Source organism: Oculina patagonica, chromosome 2 (genome assembly GCF_052425735.1).
Source record: "Oculina patagonica isolate OP01 chromosome 2, crgOcupat, whole genome shotgun sequence".
Taxonomy (NCBI): Eukaryota; Metazoa; Cnidaria; class Anthozoa; order Scleractinia; family Oculinidae; genus Oculina; species Oculina patagonica.
Genome location: NC_135759.1, coordinates 21,413,581 through 21,435,006, shown reverse-complemented (window position 1 = coordinate 21,435,006; position 21,426 = coordinate 21,413,581). Strand labels below are relative to the sequence as shown.

The following is a 21,426-nucleotide window of genomic DNA, read 5'->3' as shown; positions in this document are numbered from 1 at the left end:
TCATTCCTGTATATGTACATGTAGTTGTGGTTTGCCTTGGGCCAAAAGGCTGTACCTTCCCTCTCAATGTAAAAATAAAAATGTAGTACCGATATATCCCGGCGTGATCAATCGATGAAACCGATAATCGATGATAATCGATACCAATCGATTATAATCGATGCCAATTAATCGATTGATATTGGAAATCCATGACCAAGCGATGACGGAAAATTTTGTGACTTTTAATTTCATCGATTTTCATCGACTGTCATCGATTTTCATCGATTTTCATCGATTATCATCGATTACCATCGATTTTCATCGATCGTTTTTTATTTGGTTTGATTCAATATGGGTGTTATTACGTCAACTCAGTGGCTCTTAAAAGTGATCAATACCTCATTTATTCATTATTTTTCGCGATACACTGTCATCTTATGCATAAAAAACAACCTTATTAAGAAATGGGGGCAAGGTTTACACTAGCGTATAGATTACTTGAGAAATATAACAGAAAAAGTTGTGTTGTATGCAGGTACAATATTACGTAAGCTAAACAAGCCAAAGAATATAAACTTGAATAAACAGCAACAGGAAAATAACTCGAAAATAAGTGGCTTGGTCTAGATAGTGTAACGTCCATTGCTCCCGGGATTGCTTTATCCGCTTCAGACATGTCGTTTTAGGATTGCGAAAATCTATTTCCGGATATTCTGGAGAATTGTCCTCGGGATGCCCAAGTCCGCCGCAAGATATCGATAACAATCGATGACAATCGATGAAAATCGATAGCAATCGATGACAATCGATGTAATTAAGGAAATTTTATTTGTGACTATCGATTGGTCATCGATTGGCCGATGCCAATCGATATCAATTAACTAACCATGATCGATTGATATTGATTGATTGATTGATTTCCGATCATCGATTTTGATCGATTGATCATGCCGGGATATATGTACGATCACAGCTGTGCTGTTTCCTCATTATTTTTTTCGTTCGTTGAAGCAAAAAAGGAATCTGGTTTTCTCTCAGTGTAATTGTAAAAACCCGTCATTTTTCCATGGTCTGGACTCTTATAGACCACATATACAGACCTTAGAAATGGCCCTAAAATAGAAAACTTTAAAATGAAAACTCTTGCCTGTGACCCCAAGTTCCACTTCGGTTTTCAATGTTATTCTTTTGATGTCACTTCTTATCGTTTATTAACAGTGTATCTAGATCATTATAAAATGTTGCTTTGGCAATAAGAAAAGAAGTTGAAAAACAAAACATTTTTTACAGTTTTGAAAGCAAACGCAAAGAACCACACCCTGTTTATGGTGGAGCGATTCCAACAGGCCCTCTTTCTTCAGACGCTTGCCGACTGTTAAAAGAGTTTGAACTCAGATATGGAGTAGGAATGCTATTCTGCAAAATCTCATATCTGGAGTACCTTGTTAAGTAAGTGACACTGCCCCAAAATAACAAAATAATAATAAATAAGTCACTGATGCCATTATTGTTTTTTTTTTTTAATAATGCAAAGGAAATGATTTATCTTACCTGTGTTTAAGGTAGGTATAGTGCGCATTTTAACCTTAGTGGCCCATCAGGGTGAAGCTTATCCCAATTCCAGTAGCATGAAGCGACTTGGAGTATTTCTACTTCCCCCTGAATGGGATATTGGTGACGTGGTGGCCTAATGGGTAGTGGGCTGCACAAGTGACGGAGTGGGTGAAGGTTTAAGCCCTGGCTGGGTCACTGTGTTGTGTTCTTGGGCAAGACACTTCACTCCCATTGTGCCCCTTTTCACCCAGGTGTATAAATGGGTACCGGCGAATTAAATGCTTGGGGGGGGGGGGGGGTAACTCTGAGATGGACTAGCATCCCATCCGGAGGTGAGTAAAAATACTCCTAGTCGCTTCATGCTATGGAAACCAGGATAAGCTCCGGCCTGATGGGTCATCAGGCTCATAGCAGAGTTCACCTAAATGGGAAGCTAGTCCATCATAGGGTTACACAAGCATTAAATTCGCCAGTACCCATTTATACACCTGAGTGGAGAGAGTCACTGTGAGAGTAAAGTGTCTTGCCAGATAACACAACACAGGGACCCTGGCCAGTTCTGAAACCCAGACCATTCGAGTCCAGCACACTAACCATAAGGTCACAGCACCTCCCACACTATTGACTATAAATGATCTGGCTACCGGTAATTTGATTCACAGATAATTCATAGATACATAGATAATTTTAGTAGAGGGAACATGTTACCCCATATACAGAATTTATTTTAACTTCTCTAAAAGTAATGCAAGTGAATATCAAGGAATTTCCATGCTTTTGGGGGCTTTGGGGGAACTTTTGCAGCTGTTGTTGATGTCAAAATATTTTTTTTTTCTTACTAGGTACTTTGAGAATGAACTTTGGTACATTGAACACACCATTATTTCTTTACAAGACGTTATGGAACATGTTTTTATCTGTCGGGAAATTTTTGTTGCAGAAGAGGTAAACAGAGTGGAGTGCTACATGTATGTACTAAAGGACAGTGAAACTTCGGTTATGAGTATAGACAGCAAAACAGCCTTTATTTTCTGTTACTGTACATTGATTTTCTGATCAAGGTGCAGAAAGTTTAAAGAGGGCCCTGAAGGGGTTAATTTGGGAATTGGGATTTGGGCAAATTTTCACTGGGAAAATGGGATTTGGTTCACTGGGACTTGAATTTGGAAAATTGAGAAAACAATAGCCTGGGAACTGGGATTTGGGCAAAATTTGGGCTGGGAAATGGGTTTTCCATACAGCAAATTTGTTGTGTCCAGGGATCCAAATAATGTTGTTGAGGTGTCAATAATTGACAGCTCCCTCTACACATGAAGCAAGGATCGAGCTGAACTGGAATTTCGAGTGGTGGGGGAATTCAGACCAAAAAAACCTTTTGTGGGTGATTGCTGAAACAACTTAAAATACATGTAATTTAATTTGCTGTTGGCTTTATTGATGTTCATATTATATGTGTCATTCAGGTGAATATTTTGAGGATGTTAACTGTGACTGTTTGACATGCTTATAATCTAGTTCAAAATGCTGCTATCCACACTGTCAAATTTAATGGCAAAAACCAAGTACTCCCTGACACGAATAAGGAGGATCTTTCCAGCTGAGAACAGCCCTAAGGATGGTGTACCTGCACTGGTTGCACTGTTTGAACTGGCTTTAGAATCTGCAAGACAGCTGCAATCTGAGTTTCCATCAGTTTTTTCAACACTTCGGGAGGCCAGTCAGTTTGCTAATCGCCTGGCAACGGAACCAACCTGCAATCTCCTGGCTTTGTTTGTGAAGGTAATTTTTAATCACGATGAATGCTCCTTTGAGACTACAGATTATAATGCAAAATAATGAAAATGTTGTAATTATGTGTTTGTGATTTTGTAGCAACTTACAATTGGATACAATGTGCAGCAATAAAGCATAAAAACACCAAGGCTTCTTGTAGGTCATGGTATAAACTGTGGAATTGTTTCCAACAGCTTTTAAAAAGCTACAGCCATTATTGTAAAATGATGTTTTATTTTAATTTCTGATTTCTTTCTGGCTTTCAAGTGATCACATCTTATTGCGGGCCTAAGAGGGCCCGCACCCTATCTTGCGTGACCAGCGGATTGCGTTTCGCGTGCGCGCCCGTTTATACCGATAGGGCGGAGTGATTCTTCCTGCACGTCGGTGCGAGGTCATCACGACAGTGTCGCCCGCGTGCTCCGACGGGTTCTCTCACGCTTGTCACATGATCTATTCTGTCACATGGGCGTGTTGCTTTGTCGCGACACTACAACATCGCGCTGTCACTCCGATCGTTCACACCGCGTGCTCGACACATGACATCAGACTTGTCGGTCGGCTCACATTTCCCTGTCTCCTTCTGCACTCGGAGCGATGATACACGTTGTCGTTCGTACGCCGTGGTCTTCACATCACGATCCCGTGACGCACCAGTAGTCTTTGTCCTTTCTTTGCAGTCAGCACTCCCTTCGCGTCAGGCCCCACTCCTGTGGTTACACTAGTATTATTTAAAGATACAGTGGAACCCCGACATAACGATCCTCGATATATTAATAACGATATTCCTGATAAAACGATATGAATTTAGCGGACCGAATGTAAAATCCTCCCGATATAACGACGTTATCAGCACACAGTCACATTTTATTTCCAAACATCGAATTTAATGCAATAACATTACGGTAATCGAGTCGTCTCTAACGTTTCTAAAAACAGCTTTGTACGATGATATACGAAAAATGATACTGTGTTCTAAGCCTTCTTATCAAAATTATTCTCTTTATCCTCCTCTAATATGCAGTAAAAAGGACTTGTTAGGTTACCCCGATATAACGATAATTTCGTTTTTATTACGGCCATATCATTATGTCGAAAGTTTCGATATAACGATATTATTTTACTGCTCCCTTGGCATATCATTATATCGGGGTTCCACTGTACATCTACATAATTTGCTGATGAAACCTGCCACTCCCCTGTAATAATTACAAGCATTATTGGCATTCCCCATTCTACCCTGGACTTCTCACTTCACTACCCTGCTACCTCCCTTTTCAAACCCCCCACCCCAAAATTTTAATCTACCTTCTCATTCAAATGATCAATAAGGAGCTAATAAGGAGAAACACTACACCTGAAAAATGAAATCCATCTGCAGCGCCGTAACCAGACCTTTGCCATAGACGAGGCAAAATCTTGCTAGTGGGCTCAGGGGTATGCCCTCCAGAACATTTTGAAATCTAGAAGCTATGAATCTCATTAAGGGGCATTTTTCATGAGGTATTTTTTAAGCAAAATCAGTCTTGTTAAACTGGGGATTATTTTCCCAAGAAAACATAGTTTGTTTTAATAATTTTTGGTAAAAATTAGACGAGGCAAGTGCCTTGTCTATTTTTACCAATTTTACCAAGAGGCAAGACGGGCAAGTGCCTCGTCTTGCCCTAGTTACGGCCCTGATCTGTTGCTGTTTGATGATAAAATGTTTGCAATTTACATGAACATTTAGTTTTCGTGTTTGTTTTATGTTCTTGAAGAGTGAGATGGAAAGCCGGTATGAGCGCATCAAAGTCATTGCCACAGATGAGTTGGGACAGAATTTCTCACCACCCAAGCTTTTGCTAAAACTGATCCTGGAAATTCACCATGAAGTCAACTATTACAACACATCATACAAACAGGCCTTCTCCAGGTTAGCTTACATGCCTAATCCGCTTCCATGCTGACTGTTCAAGTAGGTTTAGCCTGCATACGAGCCCAGTGGCCCATTAGGCTGGAGCTTATCCTGGTTTCCGTAGCATGAAGCAACTAGGAGTATTACCACTACCCCCTAGATGGGGTGCTAGTCCATCAGGGTGTATGTATGTAGGCTTACCCAGCATTGAATTAGCCATTACCCATTTGTACACCTGGGTGGAGAGAGGCACCGTAAGAGTAAAGTGTCTTGCCCAAGAACACAATGCAGTGCCCCGGCCAGGGGGCAAACCCAGACCGCACAATTCTGGCGCTAACCTTTCAGCCACTGTGCCTTACACCAGACTGTCTAAGTAATCAACTGGTTAATTGGTTGACTTTTGTTACAGGTATTTTGACATGATGGAACTTGCTGCTGTTACGTTTTATTCCTTACTGATGTTAGATGTTGAACAGCTGTGTCAAAATCCACCCCGTACCCAACGCCGTGATAGTGTGGAGCCCTCCATGCTTTGTTTGGCATTTCGATTGTCAAAATTGGACAAAGAATGGGCAAAATACATTCCCTACAGGTAAATGTAAATGTCCATGTTTTTATTTGAAAATCAGTGGCGGTTTAAAAAAGACTTATTTTCATGACCATTGATTTTTATTATTTCTATACTAAATGGTTGATTATATGTGAACATGTTTCTTTAGTGTTTATTTCTTTCCTTTTAAGCTAAAATTGCAGTGCTTCAAAGAGCACCTATATGTATACTACTTATTACAAGATTTTGGTGCTTCGTAAGAATAAAAGGATGGTGCGGTTGTACTCAGGCCCAAATGGCCCACATAACCCAAGCTTGTCCTAAGATTTATTCCACAGCATAAAGCACCTAGGATTATTGCAAATTCCACCACCCCCAGCATTTTTCCAGCTTGCTCTAATAGTTAACTGGTACAAATTTATAAACCAGAGTTCAGAGATGCACTGTGAGCGCCAAGTGTCTCGTTCAAGAACACAATGCAAAGCTTCCGTACAGCACTTGAACACTGGCCATTCAGTCCAGAGACGAGAGTCCAATGCAATTAGCCATTAGTACACTGCGTCTCACACTGTGCTAAGTAATGGCTCTAAGGGAAAATATTAAACATTTAAATGTACCTTGATTAACTCTGCATTCCAGTCAACAAAGATGGCGGCAACCCTTTCAAGAGTTTGCACTGCAGTGGCTGGACGCCATTGGTCATTACTTTCAAAGACTTGTTCCTGTGCTCACCAGCAACGATGTATGGGAGGCAGTTGAGCTACACATCAGTGGATCACAAGAAAGAAGCCACAACACGAAGCCAGCGCCACCAGTACCGCCTGCAGGGCCGCTGGGTAGCAAGTCTGCTTCTCCTTTGTCCTTGACACCTTCGCAGCATTCAGCTTTCAACACTGTTGGTCCTTCTCATGGGACGCCTGCTAAGGTATTGTGGTAACGATATATTGAGTATCCAGTGATATAGAACATTTTGTGCAGTTCTACTTTTGTGAATGGATTGTCTCGCAAAACTTCCAGCTATGTCTAAATTCTCACTGAAACGATTTTTGGATCAATTTAGGTTTCTGGGAAACTGCTACCTACCCCTCCCCAAACCTAACATTAACCCTTACTTATCGCTTTGGGCAAAATGTTAGGTTTGGGGAGGGGTAGGTGAGCGTTTCCCAGAAACCTAAATTGATCCCGATTTTTTGTTGGGTAGGTGGGGGAGGTCTTTCCACCGTTCAAAGATTAAACAAACAAATCGATTCAAATTCACGCAAATAACTCGCATTGAAGTCGCAGTTCCACGCTAAGTACTTACTTTTCTAAAAAAAAATTAAAAAACAATCAAATTATTGACATAAGGTATGGGGTGTTTCCCTACCTCTCATAAACAGTTTTGGAATGTTCATGTTCAAATAAACCTACATTTACTTGAACTTCTAGCAATCAAGAACAAAACAAAACAGGTTTATTCAGCACTCTTAATCTGAACTACAAATTAATGAGTCACATGTTGAAGGTAGCTGCAGGGTTGGTTATTCTACTTGCTTTATTTTGGCTTGTAGTCTAGAGGCAAAGAACCACTTCAGACAAGGAAGGACCATCTAGGCTCTAGCCCTCCTGTAAGAGTAAAGAGTCCAAGACGCAGGCGACCCGGTGTGCTGTACGACAGCAGTTCAGGAGATGAGACACCCAGTGTGTGGAATGGAGCTCATGGCAGAAGTGCAACATCTAAGCCAGGCCGTGTCCAGCAGGTAAATGTAGTTGCCCAAATTCATGTACCCAGAGCGAAAGGTGATCCCAATGCCAAGCTTAAAACTGTACAGCTCCAACCCAGCAGTCAAGAAGAGCCCAGTGAAGAAGAATCACCGATTGACGAAGAACAACATCCGGAACAAGGCTCATCAGGTGTGGCCAAACCAAGTAACCTTGGGGAGTCAGTTAGTTGTTTGGCTACTGCACAAGATGGTAATGGAACCATGGAGAAAACTCAAAAGTGGTAATATTGACGAGGGAAATGCCCTGTGCGATCAGCCAGATGAAAAGGAAAGAATCGCATTAAACCAACAAAGAGATGAAGATTTCACTTCATTGAAGACATCAGATAACCATGAAAATACTAAACCAGGGTTATCAGAACAGAAGAATGGCAACGACAATGAAACGGAGAAGCTACAAGATGATGATCAGTTAAGCTCAGAGGTGTGTGGAGAGCATGCAGATGATTTAGAGCAAAGTCAATGTACGTTAAAAGCAGAGGATTCAGAGGGAAGCAAGCCCAAGAAACTTGCTGATCCTGAACAGTCAGAAAATGATGAAGCACAGTTGGATGGAAACTATGTGGCGAAACCTCTAGAAAATGGTGCAATTTCCAATGCAGGACAGTCGAGTGGATCGTTGAACCACTCAAAGGAGTCTAAAAATAATACCACGCTCGAGGTAGATCTGTTGGAAGGTAGCACAGAAAAGAACGAAGTTGAAAATTTTGGATCGTCCGTGACGGAGGAAAGCTGTGTGGTAAAGCCTCTAGAGAATGGTAGACATTCTGAGAGTGCAGAAATCAATACTAAATCCAAGCTGGATCAGTTGGAAAGTAGTACAGAGAAGAACGAATTAGAACATTCGGGGTCGAACATGACGGAAGAATGCTGTAGAGTGCAGCCCCTTGAAAATGGGGGAACTTCTGTGTCAACCATTACTCAAGAACCAGTAAAAGAAGCCGTTGGAGTACATCTTCCTGAGAAGGATACCGTTGGGGTAAACCTTCCTGAGAATGAGACAAACCCTGAGGAAGCGCAACTGAGTGGATCTAAAAATCATATGAAGCCTAAGGTGGATCGGCCATTAGAAAATACAGGAAAGGTTGACGGACAACGTTCTGCATCGAGTTTGACAGATTTGACTCCAGCTGTAAAACAAGATGATATACAAGAGGATGCTTTTCATGAAAGAGATTCCATTTCAGAATGCTCATGGCATTCCAAAGCTTCTGAGTCAAGGAACCAAAGCACCCCATTTGAGAATGATACCACTGATGAATCAGGCAGTGACGGCTCCATTCACACGTCTGATTCATTTAACTTCATTGAAGACGAGGGAAAGACGAAGATTCTACATGGTAAAGCGGTTTCGGGCGATGGTGCTTTTGCTGATCCAAATTCTGTGTCAAACGGAGACCAGCGGCAACTAAGAGAAGGTTCTGAGAAAGCAGCATCAAAGATAGGGTCAGCTCCAGAAATAGGTTTTCGTACAATTGTTTCAATTGTGCAACCGATTGAGGACGGAGGAAAAAGTGGTAAAGAACATAAAGACAATTATCAGGGAAACTCCTGTCAAACTTGTCCAGCAAGGCAAAGTTGTTTTGGAACAGAAAACAGCAAGGAAAGACAAGATGAACGCAAACCAGAGGGAGGCAACATTAAACAAAGCACTGTAATAGCTGGTAGAAAGGTTCCCCTGCAGAGGCCAAGTGCTCCAGTGAAAATCCCAACTCCTCAAAACAGACTCCTTGCTAAGCTGCGTGACACCCAATCTGGCTCAGGCGGCTCTAAACTGTCAGAATGTGGCAGTTTTGTTAGTGCCTTGGGTTCGATACATTCTGGGAATAGTGTAGAGAGCTTTCATAGTGCAAGGTCTGGCAGTGATTCCTCGCAGTCTTGTCAAGCAAGAAGCAAAGATAACAACGATCATTACTCAGACGTCAGTCACTCGAGCGATGATATGCCACAAGTTTTGCCAATTTCGAGTTCATTTGTGGATGTCATTTGTGCTGTGAACCGTGTGGCAGCATTTGCGTGTCATCTTTGCAAGATCCTGTGTCCAGACGAAAGTCCTCAGAGAGGTGAACATACAGCTGCTGCATGCTCCGCATCAGGAGATGACGATTTGAGGAATGAGTCGTTGGAAATCAAAAGGAGACTCTACCACAGGCTTATTCAGGTACTAATCATTTCCTGATATCAACCTACAAAATTCTAATCTCCTTGCATTATTCCAGCATTTGTAATGGGCTGCAATGCAGGTGTATTTTAGCGAGCGAATTTGAACGCATTTTGATCGGCGAAGCGTCATCTTGGATTCGTCCTCGGGAGAGGATTCGGGATAAGAGAAAACGCGTCCTGAAGTAACCTCTCTCCGCCCTCATCCAACATGGCGGCGAATCTACTCAATCGCGAGCTAATACTACTCTCGCGCTCACGGAAAACGCCTGCACTTGCAGGTTTTTCATTTATAAGAGAATTGGGTCATAATACTTATCCTATACCGTGAAAAAATATAGACAATCAGTAAGACTGGAAAGCCGTTTCGTATTCGGCATATTTTCCCAGTGGTCACATTTAGATATTGCGTTCTGGTGAGAACTATGTTCTGTTTCCATTTTATTTTACCAGATTCTTTGATTTTTCTTTGCTACAGGTAATGTTTTCGTTTGTAAGGTTGTACTCGGACAATGTCCTTGGAATGGAGACTTGCGGATTACCGGATGAACTTCTAACTGAAATTCTGGGTGACCGAGTCCAGAGGCATCTTAGAACTCAGCGGGATGCTAGGCATTTACAGGGATGCCGTTACAATCCTTCAGCTAGACAATGCTGCAATACACGGGATACCGGTGGTAAGTCAAGTTTGGCAGAACCGTGTTGATTACACATTTAATAATAAATTTACATCGGTAAAAAGGAGTCATATGCACCCAGTTGCTAGCAAGTAATGGAGTCGCAGTTTTCGTGGTCAAGGGATATTAATGATAAAATAATTATAGTAATAAAAGTATTTATATAGCGCCGAAATCCACTAATTGCTCATGGCGCTTTACATTAAAAATATTAATAAAATGACGTTAAAAAGTTAAAAACTCTAAAAATTAAAAAAATTAAAAATAAAAAACCCCGGATATTTACAAATATAGGTTCAAATTTTCCCTAAAAAAATAAAATAATTAAAAAGCCTGCTTAAAAAGGTACGTTTTTAAATGTCTCTTAAAAATGTCAATGGAAGCAGTCGATGGAAGTTCTTCTGGGATCGAGTTCCACAGTTGCCCCACAGCAAACGCTCTTTCACCGTATGTTTTCAATTTTGCTTTTGGCGTCGCCAGGTGCTGAGAGCTTGATCTAAACTTTTCCGAGGGGTGTGATAGGATATTAAGTCTCCAATGTATGAAGGCACTGCTCCATGGAGAGCTTTGTAGACCAGTAAAAGAATTTTATAAATTATACGATAGCGGACAGGTAGCCAGTGTAGCTTCTTTGACACAGGGGTAATATTATCAAATTTCCTGGTACATGTAACCGTGACAATCCGAGCTGCTGTGTTTTGAACGGATTGTAATCTTGAAAGTAGATGTTGTGGAAGACCATTATAGCAGTGAGGGATCCGATTGGACTCAACCCTTTATATGGAGACCACAGTTATCATGTTAGTGGTTGTGTTGGTTATTCCTTGTCATTTCCAATAAACGTAACACCGTCGGGAGATTTTAAAACAAAGTTGAATTATAATAGACATGCTTTTATCGACGTAATCTTTCTGTAATTTTGTTTGTGGTTTAGGGACATTTATACCGCCTTGTGAAGGAATCTCAAGGATAGCCGTGAATCCTGGTGAATTTGAGCCCCTTACACAACAGGTCTGCTTTACCTTTTATAGTTACACAAAAACATAACTTCAAAAACACTTGGTGATCATCATATGGCTGTTCGCCTTTACTAACAAGGCACCAGCTTTTCTTATTTGTTACTTGCCTACCTAAACTGACACTTTCTGCCGTAAGAGTTCTTGAGAGACAGTCAAAAAGTTAGTAGTTGCCTTACAGCTTGTACAACTCAGTAATCGCCATTCAATGCACATTATGATCTCTCCTTAGATGGGTGTCAGAATGAGCAATGTTGCAATCTTAAGAAACATTCTGGCATGGCTGTTAGACCATGTGACGTCAGCTATTAGCAATCCTGATTCCATGGTGTCTGGTCAACATCGTCGTCTTGTAAGCAGCACCGAATATGAACTTTCCCTATCTTACTGTGAAAATGGACCAAGCCTGGCCATGGATGGCATTTCCATTAGCAGTGCAGGTAAGTCAGCTTATAAATTTATTTTTATTGGGAATGGAACTCTTCTTAAACAAGATTGCATTATTGGATTAGAACTGTCTTGTGGAGACTCCGGATCAAGCAGTTCAGGTTTGTGTACTGTGTTCGTAGGTAAGTCATTTTTTTTTCTCTGAAAGCACCCCTCTCCACCTAGGAGTATAAATGTCCTTGGTAAAAAAATGACACTAATACAACCCTTGTCCGCAGAGTCGTCGCGTAAGTTAGGAAAAGGACCCTAACATATGGCTGCAAAAAAAAGGCTGTTACTCAAGAATTCATTCTTTATTCCACTGGTCGTCTGACTTGACTTGACTTTTTATTCAGTTGGCATGGACTTTGTTATAAATGTCGACATTGTTTCACGGTGACCGATGCTTTTCACGATTACAATAGGTAAGGGAATGGTCAGGGAAAAGTGAATTTCTTGAAGGTCTGGGAAAAGTCAGAGAATTTTATTTTGAGCCACGGAAAATTGACATTTTGAAGAAAAGTAAGGGAAAGTTGAAATTATAACACTGCTCATCTAATACCATTGAAGGCTGGAAGAAACATTTCAGGTCAATGCGATCTCAGCGGTGATTTTTTTCTGAAAGCGGAGACCGCAACTACATCTGAAATTTTGTATTTATTTGGTCACGGAAATTTTATTGTTATCAGGGAAAAGTCAGGGAATTTTAAAAACCGATGGCAACCATGCTTTTGTTTACAGCTGAAGGAAGAAGCGATGTTCCTCAACCAAGAACAGAAGTACTTTCTGACCCGGGAGTACTGAATGTTTACGCTGAGCACTTTTGCAGACTGGAGATTTCTCAAGTTAAATTAGTCACTTACAGAGTGAGTTTATTCTCCTCATTTGAGCCATTGATTTCCAAAGCTACTTAATCCACAGCTAGTTTAGTAGCTAAGGTTTTCATTTAGATCAGTGCATGAAGATTAGCTCTAAAGGCTGCTATCTGAAGGTATCACGGAAGGAAAATTGGCTTTTTTGTTCCAAGTGAAATTGTGTGCAAACCATCAATGGTAACCCCCAATGTTGCGCAACATTAGGCTTATTTGAGAACACATTTACATGAGCGCCAAAACTTTTCTGTGGAATTTTATCTACATATATTGTTCTAAAAGACGTTGTCTCGGATTTTTCTTTTCTTGCTCCATTATTTTTTTAAGAATTTTTTATCTTGAAGATGCCCTAAAAACGCCATTTAAAGTTTAAAAATTTGTTAACAAAATGCTGACGTTGCTTATTATGGTCTATATGATCAAAACAAAATCCAAAATTAGGATTTTTATTCAATAAGCTTTCAGAAAATATATACTTTATTGGGGTTACCATTGATGGTTTGCACACAATTTCGCTTGGAACGAAAACGCCAATTTTCCATCCGTGATACCTTAACACCTCCCCGCCCACGAATAGCTCCCATAGGAAGAATCTTTGCCTTACCACAGATTTTGACTGTGAATTATTAATTAAAGAGTTGCTCTTTGCTAATTGAGCTTAGCAAATACCATTTTGTAGCGACCGTGCTATTTTTCGAGCCAGTTAATTATTACAACTATTCAGATTGCAATAAATTGTGGTTATTGAACAATATCGAATAAAAGTTTCAAGTGTAAGCATTCCGAGGCGTGGAATGAGTAACTTTGTCTCAGGTGTGTTTTTATCGTTGTTGATGTATTATTTATTTGTTTGTTTGTTTGTTTGTTTTTTGTGTTTTTTTGCCGGTTTAAGTACCATATTTAATTAACCTGTTTGCTTTCTTTAGATAAACAAGCTTTTCAAACAGGTTCTGCGGTCTTTGCTTGACCTCAATCTCCCACAATTCACAATCCGAAAACGCCTGACGCCGGCCATGGAATTCCTATCACGTGAATTGCAGAGGTTTCACGGCGTCTTGTACCCAGACAACTTCAGCAAATTCCTCACAGACCTCTGGACTGCAGTGGCACGGGTTGGTATTAAGAGGCTATTAGAGGGTTGGATGAATGCACAGTAGTTAGTAGAGGAGACTCTACTAACTATAGTCAACTCTCGCCTTGCGGACACCCCGCTATTACGGTCACTTGCTATTACGGACAAAATCCAGATCCTTGGCGAAAGCTATAGAGGTTTGACTGGAAATGACTCCCGCTATTACGGACTCTCGCTATTACGAAATTACGGACACTTTCGTGATACCAACATAACAGTTTTTATACCATGCCATAGAAAATACAGCCAATCAGAATACAGGAAAGCCGTTGTATATTCGACGGTATTCAACCCAACCTTCCCATCGTGCGCTGCGATCTTATTCTCGATGAAATTTAGTGAGCGTATTTTCTATGGCATGGTATAAAATAGTTAAAAGGCGAGTGTGTATACCAAGAAAATACAAGTGACAAGTGGGATATTCCATAGTATACCACTCGAAAGCGTTGCATAACTAGTATTTATTGTTTTGACTCTCGATAAAGCGGACACCATGAACTTTTCACATAACATAATTACGCGGGATTACAGTCTGTTGTTCGTTATTTGTCAAAACACACTTCAAGGGACTTCTGGAAGGTTTATTTTTGAATCGATTCCTTCAGTAACGGTACAAAAGACTGCCTTTTCACTTCAGCTTGGCCTTTTCCTTCCAGACTCATTAGGAAAGACCAAGCCCCCATTCTCCATTCTCAATGACTACTTAGCAGTTTTACCACCGTTGATAAGCTCGTCATAGTCTATATTATTAAACGTATGTTAACGGCACTTTTTCCTCACACCCCGCTATTACGGATTCTTGCCGCTATTGCGGACACAAAACGACGCCCCGAGCGTGTCCGCTATAACGAGAGCTGACTGTTTGAATGCACGAACTGCAAACTTTTTACAGTGGCAGCTCCATGCGATTGTCAAGATAGAGTTTTAAGCTATTCCGTCTGGGAACTTGACAGAAAATCTGAATGCTAGCACCTCACTTTGGCTAGAAAATAAATCTTTTCATTTCTTTATGTCCCCTAGCTACAGTCAGTTTTGATTGTTGAGGCCCTCTTGGCTTTCTAAAAGGATAGTGTTGAGACAAATAAGCTGTTTAATGGGGTCATGGTCACTTTATTCCCGGGTACTTCATCGTCAACACCAACAGTTAAAGGCCGGTTTACGCGTTACGATTTGTCAGGCCGATTTGTTCCACCAAGCAAATTTACACGCTACGATTCGTAGCCGGCTTTTCTTTGCCTATTTAAATTGAAAGAATAAAAATCGGCCCGTTTTCTAAAATCTGTAACACTGCAACTGTTTTTTTTTTTAAGAAATCGTGCCGGTTTTTAAATGCGCACTCATTTTCTTATCAAACCGGCCTTAATGTGAATATGCAAACAATTTATATTTTAACCACGACGTTTTTTTCCGGATTTTACAAGAATTTCGAGGAGGAATCACATCGTTTGGTGCGAAGAAGATCTTCAGCATCACAACAAAGCAAGCTTCTCCTACAGGCTGTAGCGGTAAGGACTTCTCTTTGCACTGTTAATTCAAGTGTCTATGCCTTCAGTGCTTCCACCTCACTCTTTTGTAAAATCTTTAATTAACTGGAGGTCTGCATTGTGCATAACTAATGATGAGATGACGAAAGCTTCTAATGATGAAATCTCTTGTTGTTTTCTCTATGCCTGGACATATTTTTATTTCTCTATTTACAGTACAGTGTATCCTCAATAAGCACAACGGTGCTAAATACATTCACACTCAAATAAAGTGATTTATTTTATTTTATTTATTTTATTCTCGATACCTGTAAGATACTTTACATTTTCATTTAAATTTCTTTTCTACTTGTTTCCTTTGCTAGGTCGTGTTGGGGGGAGGGGGGAACTTGCATTTAGCCCTTTGTTCCATCTAATGATGTAAACAGACACATAAGTGCATTTGCTTTTCAGAATTCTCGGTACACTGTATATTCTCTGTAGTGTTCTACATTTTCTCACGCGCACGATTTTTTTTTTTCAGTACCTAATGCAGTTTTTCCACGGAGGAGGGGACGGATTAGCGTATGATACACTGGCCGCGTCCATAGTGAGTCAGATTGACAACTGTTTAAGGAGGGTCTGAATGGGGTTTAGTGTTTAGTGTTATTTGCCCATAATTTTTAATGTTTGCTGTTACATTGGCCATTTTTTTAATGTTTTCTGTTTTCGGAGAAAAGACTGTTAAGTGTTTGGAGATGAAAAATTTTAGCATTGTAAATTCTAATCTGCTCTTCAAAAATCGGATAAAATCACTCATGAATTGAGAGAAAATTTTCGGATTTCTCCTCGGAAATATTCGGTAGTCTTCGGAAATCTTCCGAACTGATCGGAAATCGTCAGAAAATGGCCGAAAACTTCTTCATATACTAAAAAAAAACATTGGCCTTGTTGAAGCCGTTTTTGTTTAGACCCATATTTTCAGCTTTAAGGTTTGTTTCTGGGAGTGAAATGGTTAAAAAGTTCAATGATGAAAATAATGGAGTGTTTTCTCCGAAGAACCACGTACAAATTCGTATCTTTTGGACAATAATGATTTAGGAGTATGGAGGAGAAAAAACTGCCAGGCAAGGCTAGGCTAGGCTAGGCTAGGCAAGGCTCGGCCGGGGGAGAAACCGGGTAAAGGGGCGGCTAAACAATGTGGCTCACATTTGTATCTTTTGATATTTTCAAGGATCCTACCGTGCAATTCTTGCAGTTATACACCAGCCCAACAGACCGTCTTATCTCCATGTACCACTCCCTCTATAAACAGGTAAGGCCTCTAAAGAAAAAAAATAATGATGAAAGGAAAATTGGGACAACTTCCTACCAACAGAGCATGCAAACACCTCCTTCCGAAATAGAGTGCCTTTAAAAACACACGAGGAGCAGGATAGGTCGGAATGAAGAGAGAAAAACAAAATGCCACGACCACAAACCGTAGGAGTCACTTAGGACCATCACCCCTTCTGTACTCTATGGTAGTGATTTATTTATTTGTATTTTTCATGCAGGTGCTAATTATGCAGCAGCTCTATCGGAATGACGAATTCACGTCATCGGTCAGCGTCAGCTCGCATCAGGCTAGTGCCAATGCCCCAGCGGATTTTGTCATCCAAGCAATGCTCAAAGATCTGCACGCTACTCGCAAGTGTTTCTCGGGAGCGGCGCTGGTTGAGTGGATGGAGAACTATGTTCGTGATAATGGTTATGACAATCTGGGTGTGTGCATTGGAAGCACGGAAACTGAAACGGGATTGGAGCTTGGTGAGTTGAAAACTATAGTGTGCGTTCGGATTTGGTGATATAATGGCCAGTCTTTGCATGTTGTGGACTAAACTAGTTTGTCTACTACTCCGTCCATTCCTTCCTCGTTCCCTCCCTCCCATCCCGCTACCTCCCTGCCACCTCCCTTCCTCCCTTCTTTACTCCCTCCAATTTTTCTTCAATTTTTTTACATCAATGATTGTATCATTTTGTTGATGAATTGCAATCCACAGATCGTAGCTTCCTATATGCTTCTTAGCTGGGATTTTAGCTGCCGGATCTGTGTTCGACCACTTTTTTGTTTTGTCGGAAATAAAAATGGTGATTAGTCGGACATATAATCTTCAGTCTCAAGGAAAAAATTATTTGCAGCCCTGCAGATGTAAACTTGTGTTAACCCTGTGTAAAATGCAGGAGTCAGAGCGGGGCAAACTCCGCACACCTTTAGTTTTTTTAGTATCCTTATTTTATTTATTTTTTTCAGTTTTTTTTTTTTTGGTTTCCTGCCGGGGGCAACTGCACCCCTCCCCCCCCCCCCCCCCCGCTATGAACGGCCCTGGAGTTCATTTCTCTGTCACTGAATTTTAATTTCAATAAACATTACATGCTTAGTTGGTTTCTTTCCACTCCACGACATCACGCCAATCTTTTTGTTTGGTTCTGTGTTTCACAGGCCAATACCTACTGGAGCGCGGAATGCTGATCTGTGTTTCTCCTCCACCGCGTTTCGATCGGCAGCCATCAAGACAAGATCAGTCTTACGAGGAGAAGGCGCCAAAAGAGCGAGGAAAAGTGTTTGTCAACGAAGATATACAGCCTGAAATCAGGATCAATAATATCGAGGTTACCACTCGGAGCAGTAGAAGTGAGTTGGTTGTTCTTTACGGTCAATATGTTAATTCTCCCTACTGGTATCTTTGTATTTCTTTCAGCACCAGCTGGGAGAATATCATCAGTCATCTAACAGTTGCTCTTGTGGGCTGCTTACTTTTTCTTCATAGCATCTTAGCCTGTCTGTAATTAAATCTTCGTGAAAAAAATTCGTACTGATCACTGTTAGGCCTCGGAGGGGTTAATGTCCTTCTTTCCTAAGCAGATCTCTGTGGAAGTGTTTCCCGATGAGGGATACATTGTGCGGCGGTCGTTGCTTTGAAGATATATCTCAAGTTGAAATGTTTTCTATAACCCATTCAAAAGAAAAACGCCGTATTAATTCGAAAACAAAAGTGATCGAAAAACATATCTCCTGTTCGATGAAAGGTTTCGAAGGGTAACTAGATTTCTTACAAGCCCAACTAGCGCTATTGTGGATAACCCTTCCCGTTCTAACACCGTGGAGTACATCTCTGATGTGGCCCGTGGTACAAGTACTTTAATATAACGGATAAGTCGCCGTTTCAAGATATTTTCTTTGGGTTTGCAGGCTCGCCAGCCTCCAGTTCTCGTCAGACCTCTCGATCCACCGGAGCAGGCTCCACTAGCTCTGAAGAAGAGGCTGACGATGAGGGTGAGGATGATGATGACGATGACTTCTTGGGCAGCGCAAGTGATATCTGGAGCCGCGCCCACAGCGGGCTATCAGAGCGAGACGCGACGTTTTACAATCACCCCAAAGCGTTCTACAAGTTTATTTGCGAAGAAGACAGCTCTAGAACAGAGGTCAAGATCAGTTTGGGTATCACTGACCGTTTGAACCTGCCAGCCAAACTGAAGAACATCCTATGCGTTCTTTATGCCAGGAGAGATTCGGACAAAGCAGCGCGGACCTTTCTAAAGAGGCTTCCCAGGGGACTCCTGGATGACGCTGTGGGCAGAGGGGGAGGGGGAGTCCAGTGTTACCCGTTGATTGGGGTTTGTCAGACCTCATAAAAAGTGCAAATGTCTTATTTGTAACGAGAAAGGGCCAGGCGGCGGCCGGTCACAGAACGGGACCAGTATTCACGGCCATTTAGTAACGGTTAATATTTGGTGTTAGCCTCTATAGGTCTCTATAGGTTAGAATTTTGGGTTAAGCGATAGTTATTATTCAGAAAAGATGTTTAGAGGATTTCGTTCATTGTACCAAGACAGTTTTGAATCTATTGGTTTCTGCTTTACACCCGCTTTCAGTGTTACGTGTATAGCTTACTTTCTACATCCATCTTTTGACGTGCTGTTTGAAATGAGCCAATCAAAACCGATGCATACCGATGTTGGTTTCATGCGAATGAGCCCACAAGTTCAGAAGGTCATGCTAGTGGACTGTAAATTGGCGAATTTCGATCCGTCTTGTTTGTTTAGCACGTCGAAACCTTGGAAGATGGATTTCGATAGAAAGCCGCTGTGACGTGGGTGTAACGACTTTTCAATACGGGCACCAAAGGGACAGAGCTGAGTGCCTGTATTATAGAGGTAAAGATAATATGATTTCTTGTTTCTTTAGGACCGAGTGGACTATTGGAACAGTAATCTAGAGGTGTCTGTATAACGGAGGTGTTCGAAAAGGAAAGGTTCGACTGTACCTTGTTCTAAAAAGAAAGACTTCGATTGTTTATTGATTTTTTTAATCATTATTAATAGTTTTATTTTCGCTGTTTTTGTTTAGTTTGTCGTTGTCGCATGGAAAAGGGACGCGTTGAGCGCTAAAAGTGACCAATACCTAAATTCTTATCTCGTCTTTCGGGACTTTATATTTTTTTTTTTCAGAAAAAAATTCAACTTATTTCTGTCGATACAATCTTATGTACATAGATTCAAATCGTAAAACGATGACATTGTATTTTGGGTTATTCTGTATATAGTACTGGGAAAGCATATCACATGTTGGATTGTGATAAACAAAAATCTTCTGTCTTACCATGCATGACAATAAGAAAGGTAATATCCATTTTATTTTTCAATCTTCTTCATTGTAAATGATCATAAAAAAAGTTCTGTTGTGGGTGTAGAATTGCAGAAATCTTAGAAAGGGTGGAGGGCAATCTTAGAGTCTAAAAGACATTTAGATTTGTCGTAAAAGATGTTGTGGTTATTCATCGTGGTAGAGTACAATAATAAAGTATTATTTCGTTTGTCTCACGACGTAGTCACGTGTGATGGAGATCTCAACGTTTCGACTGCATACTGCTAGTCTTCATCAGGCGATAAGGTCGACTGGTTATGCGTTAGATAAAGCACACGGCTGCGCTGTGATTGGTTGGTTTTTAACAGCTGTGATTGGTGCATTTCGATTCTCAGTGTTCTGCATGCTGGTGTACTGTTGTGTGTACTGTTCTGGTGTAATGTTTTATGCTGGTGACATTTAGATTGTTATTAGAATCGATTAGTTTAAATAATATTTTTAGGTTTGTTTAACGACATTTATCATGTGGTATTATTTTTATGTGAAGTTAGATTTTGTAAATAAAAGGAAATACAATCAATAAAAAGTAGGTATATCTTAGAAAGAGCGAAGAGCAATCTTAGAGTCTAAAAGACTTCTGGATTGTTATTAGAATGGATTAGTTTAATGGATGATTAGTATAGTTGTATAGGTTTGTTTTACGACATTTTATCATGTTTTATTATTTTTATTTGAAGTCAGATTTTGCAATTAAAAGGAGATACAATCAATAAAAAAGTATTCTTTTATTTTACTGAAAAGGGTAGTACTTGGAGGTCATGGTTCTGTGTCGTCAAATTGAGAAAAGTAAACATGTCAAGTGAAAACATAACTATTGGGCCCATTCACACTTGATACTTAAAGTCTGATTTTTCACCTAAGGGAAACGCTTTAAAGCTTTAAGAGCCAGTTTCTTTGTCAGTTCCACAAAAATGAAACCATTCGAAAACCCGGGCGTACCAATGCCACAGCTTGTTTTTGTATGCCCCGTCACTTTTGTCTATTGGGAAAAATACAGTAAATACAGATTTTATTAACACTCCTCAGCGGGGCTTTTCGGTGTTAATTTTCTAACAAAAGAAAAGCGATCTAGGCCAAAAATGTACCATCTGAAAGTTGATAGGCGAGATCTTAGCGGAGAGCATAAATTGTGCGATTTCCCTCAGGAAAGAAAGAGGTGTAACGAAAACGTTTCCCAAGTTCAACTGTTATGCCCATCCGGCTTGTTTAATTTCGGGAGATCAGCCAATTAAACGATTTTCGATTAAACGATAATGTTCCTGGTTTTTGTCCGGATGTATGTTTTTTTTTTTAATTGCTCTTTAAAATATTCCATTTTCTAGGTTTAATACGCGTACATACTACATTCACGTCCCCACGGCATAAATAAGGGGGGGGGGGAGGGGTGGTAGGACAGATTACGCCGCGAGAAGAATGAGGCGGACGAGAGCAAAGTCCATCAAAAAACAGCCCCTCTGCTAACAGTATGTCTTGC

At 40.6% G+C, this 21,426-nt stretch overlaps 2 protein-coding genes across 2 annotated transcripts in view; one reads left to right on the top strand and one right to left on the bottom strand.

Annotated features, from left to right (window-relative positions):
* Positions 1-20,660, top strand: part of LOC144643456 (uncharacterized) — a 30,132-nt gene extending 9,472 nt beyond the window's left edge. Inside the window, 19 exon segments of the mRNA XM_078502713.1 lie at positions 1,273-1,431; positions 2,379-2,481; positions 3,052-3,315; positions 5,067-5,221; positions 5,613-5,795; positions 6,393-6,678; positions 7,304-7,725; positions 7,727-9,677; positions 10,155-10,353; positions 11,288-11,364; positions 11,602-11,809; positions 12,537-12,661; positions 13,594-13,779; positions 15,221-15,304; positions 15,807-15,872; positions 16,497-16,577; positions 16,819-17,071; positions 17,745-17,936; positions 18,495-20,660. Of these exon segments, the coding sequence (XP_078358839.1) occupies positions 1,273-1,431; positions 2,379-2,481; positions 3,052-3,315; positions 5,067-5,221; positions 5,613-5,795; positions 6,393-6,678; positions 7,304-7,725; positions 7,727-9,677; positions 10,155-10,353; positions 11,288-11,364; positions 11,602-11,809; positions 12,537-12,661; positions 13,594-13,779; positions 15,221-15,304; positions 15,807-15,872; positions 16,497-16,577; positions 16,819-17,071; positions 17,745-17,936; positions 18,495-18,940 (5,440 nt within the window). The 3' untranslated portion in view covers positions 18,941-20,660.
* The window catches only part of LOC144643579 (protein D3-like), a 217,454-nt gene that overhangs the window by 45,878 nt on the left and 150,150 nt on the right, over positions 1-21,426 (bottom strand). The window lies entirely within an intron of this gene.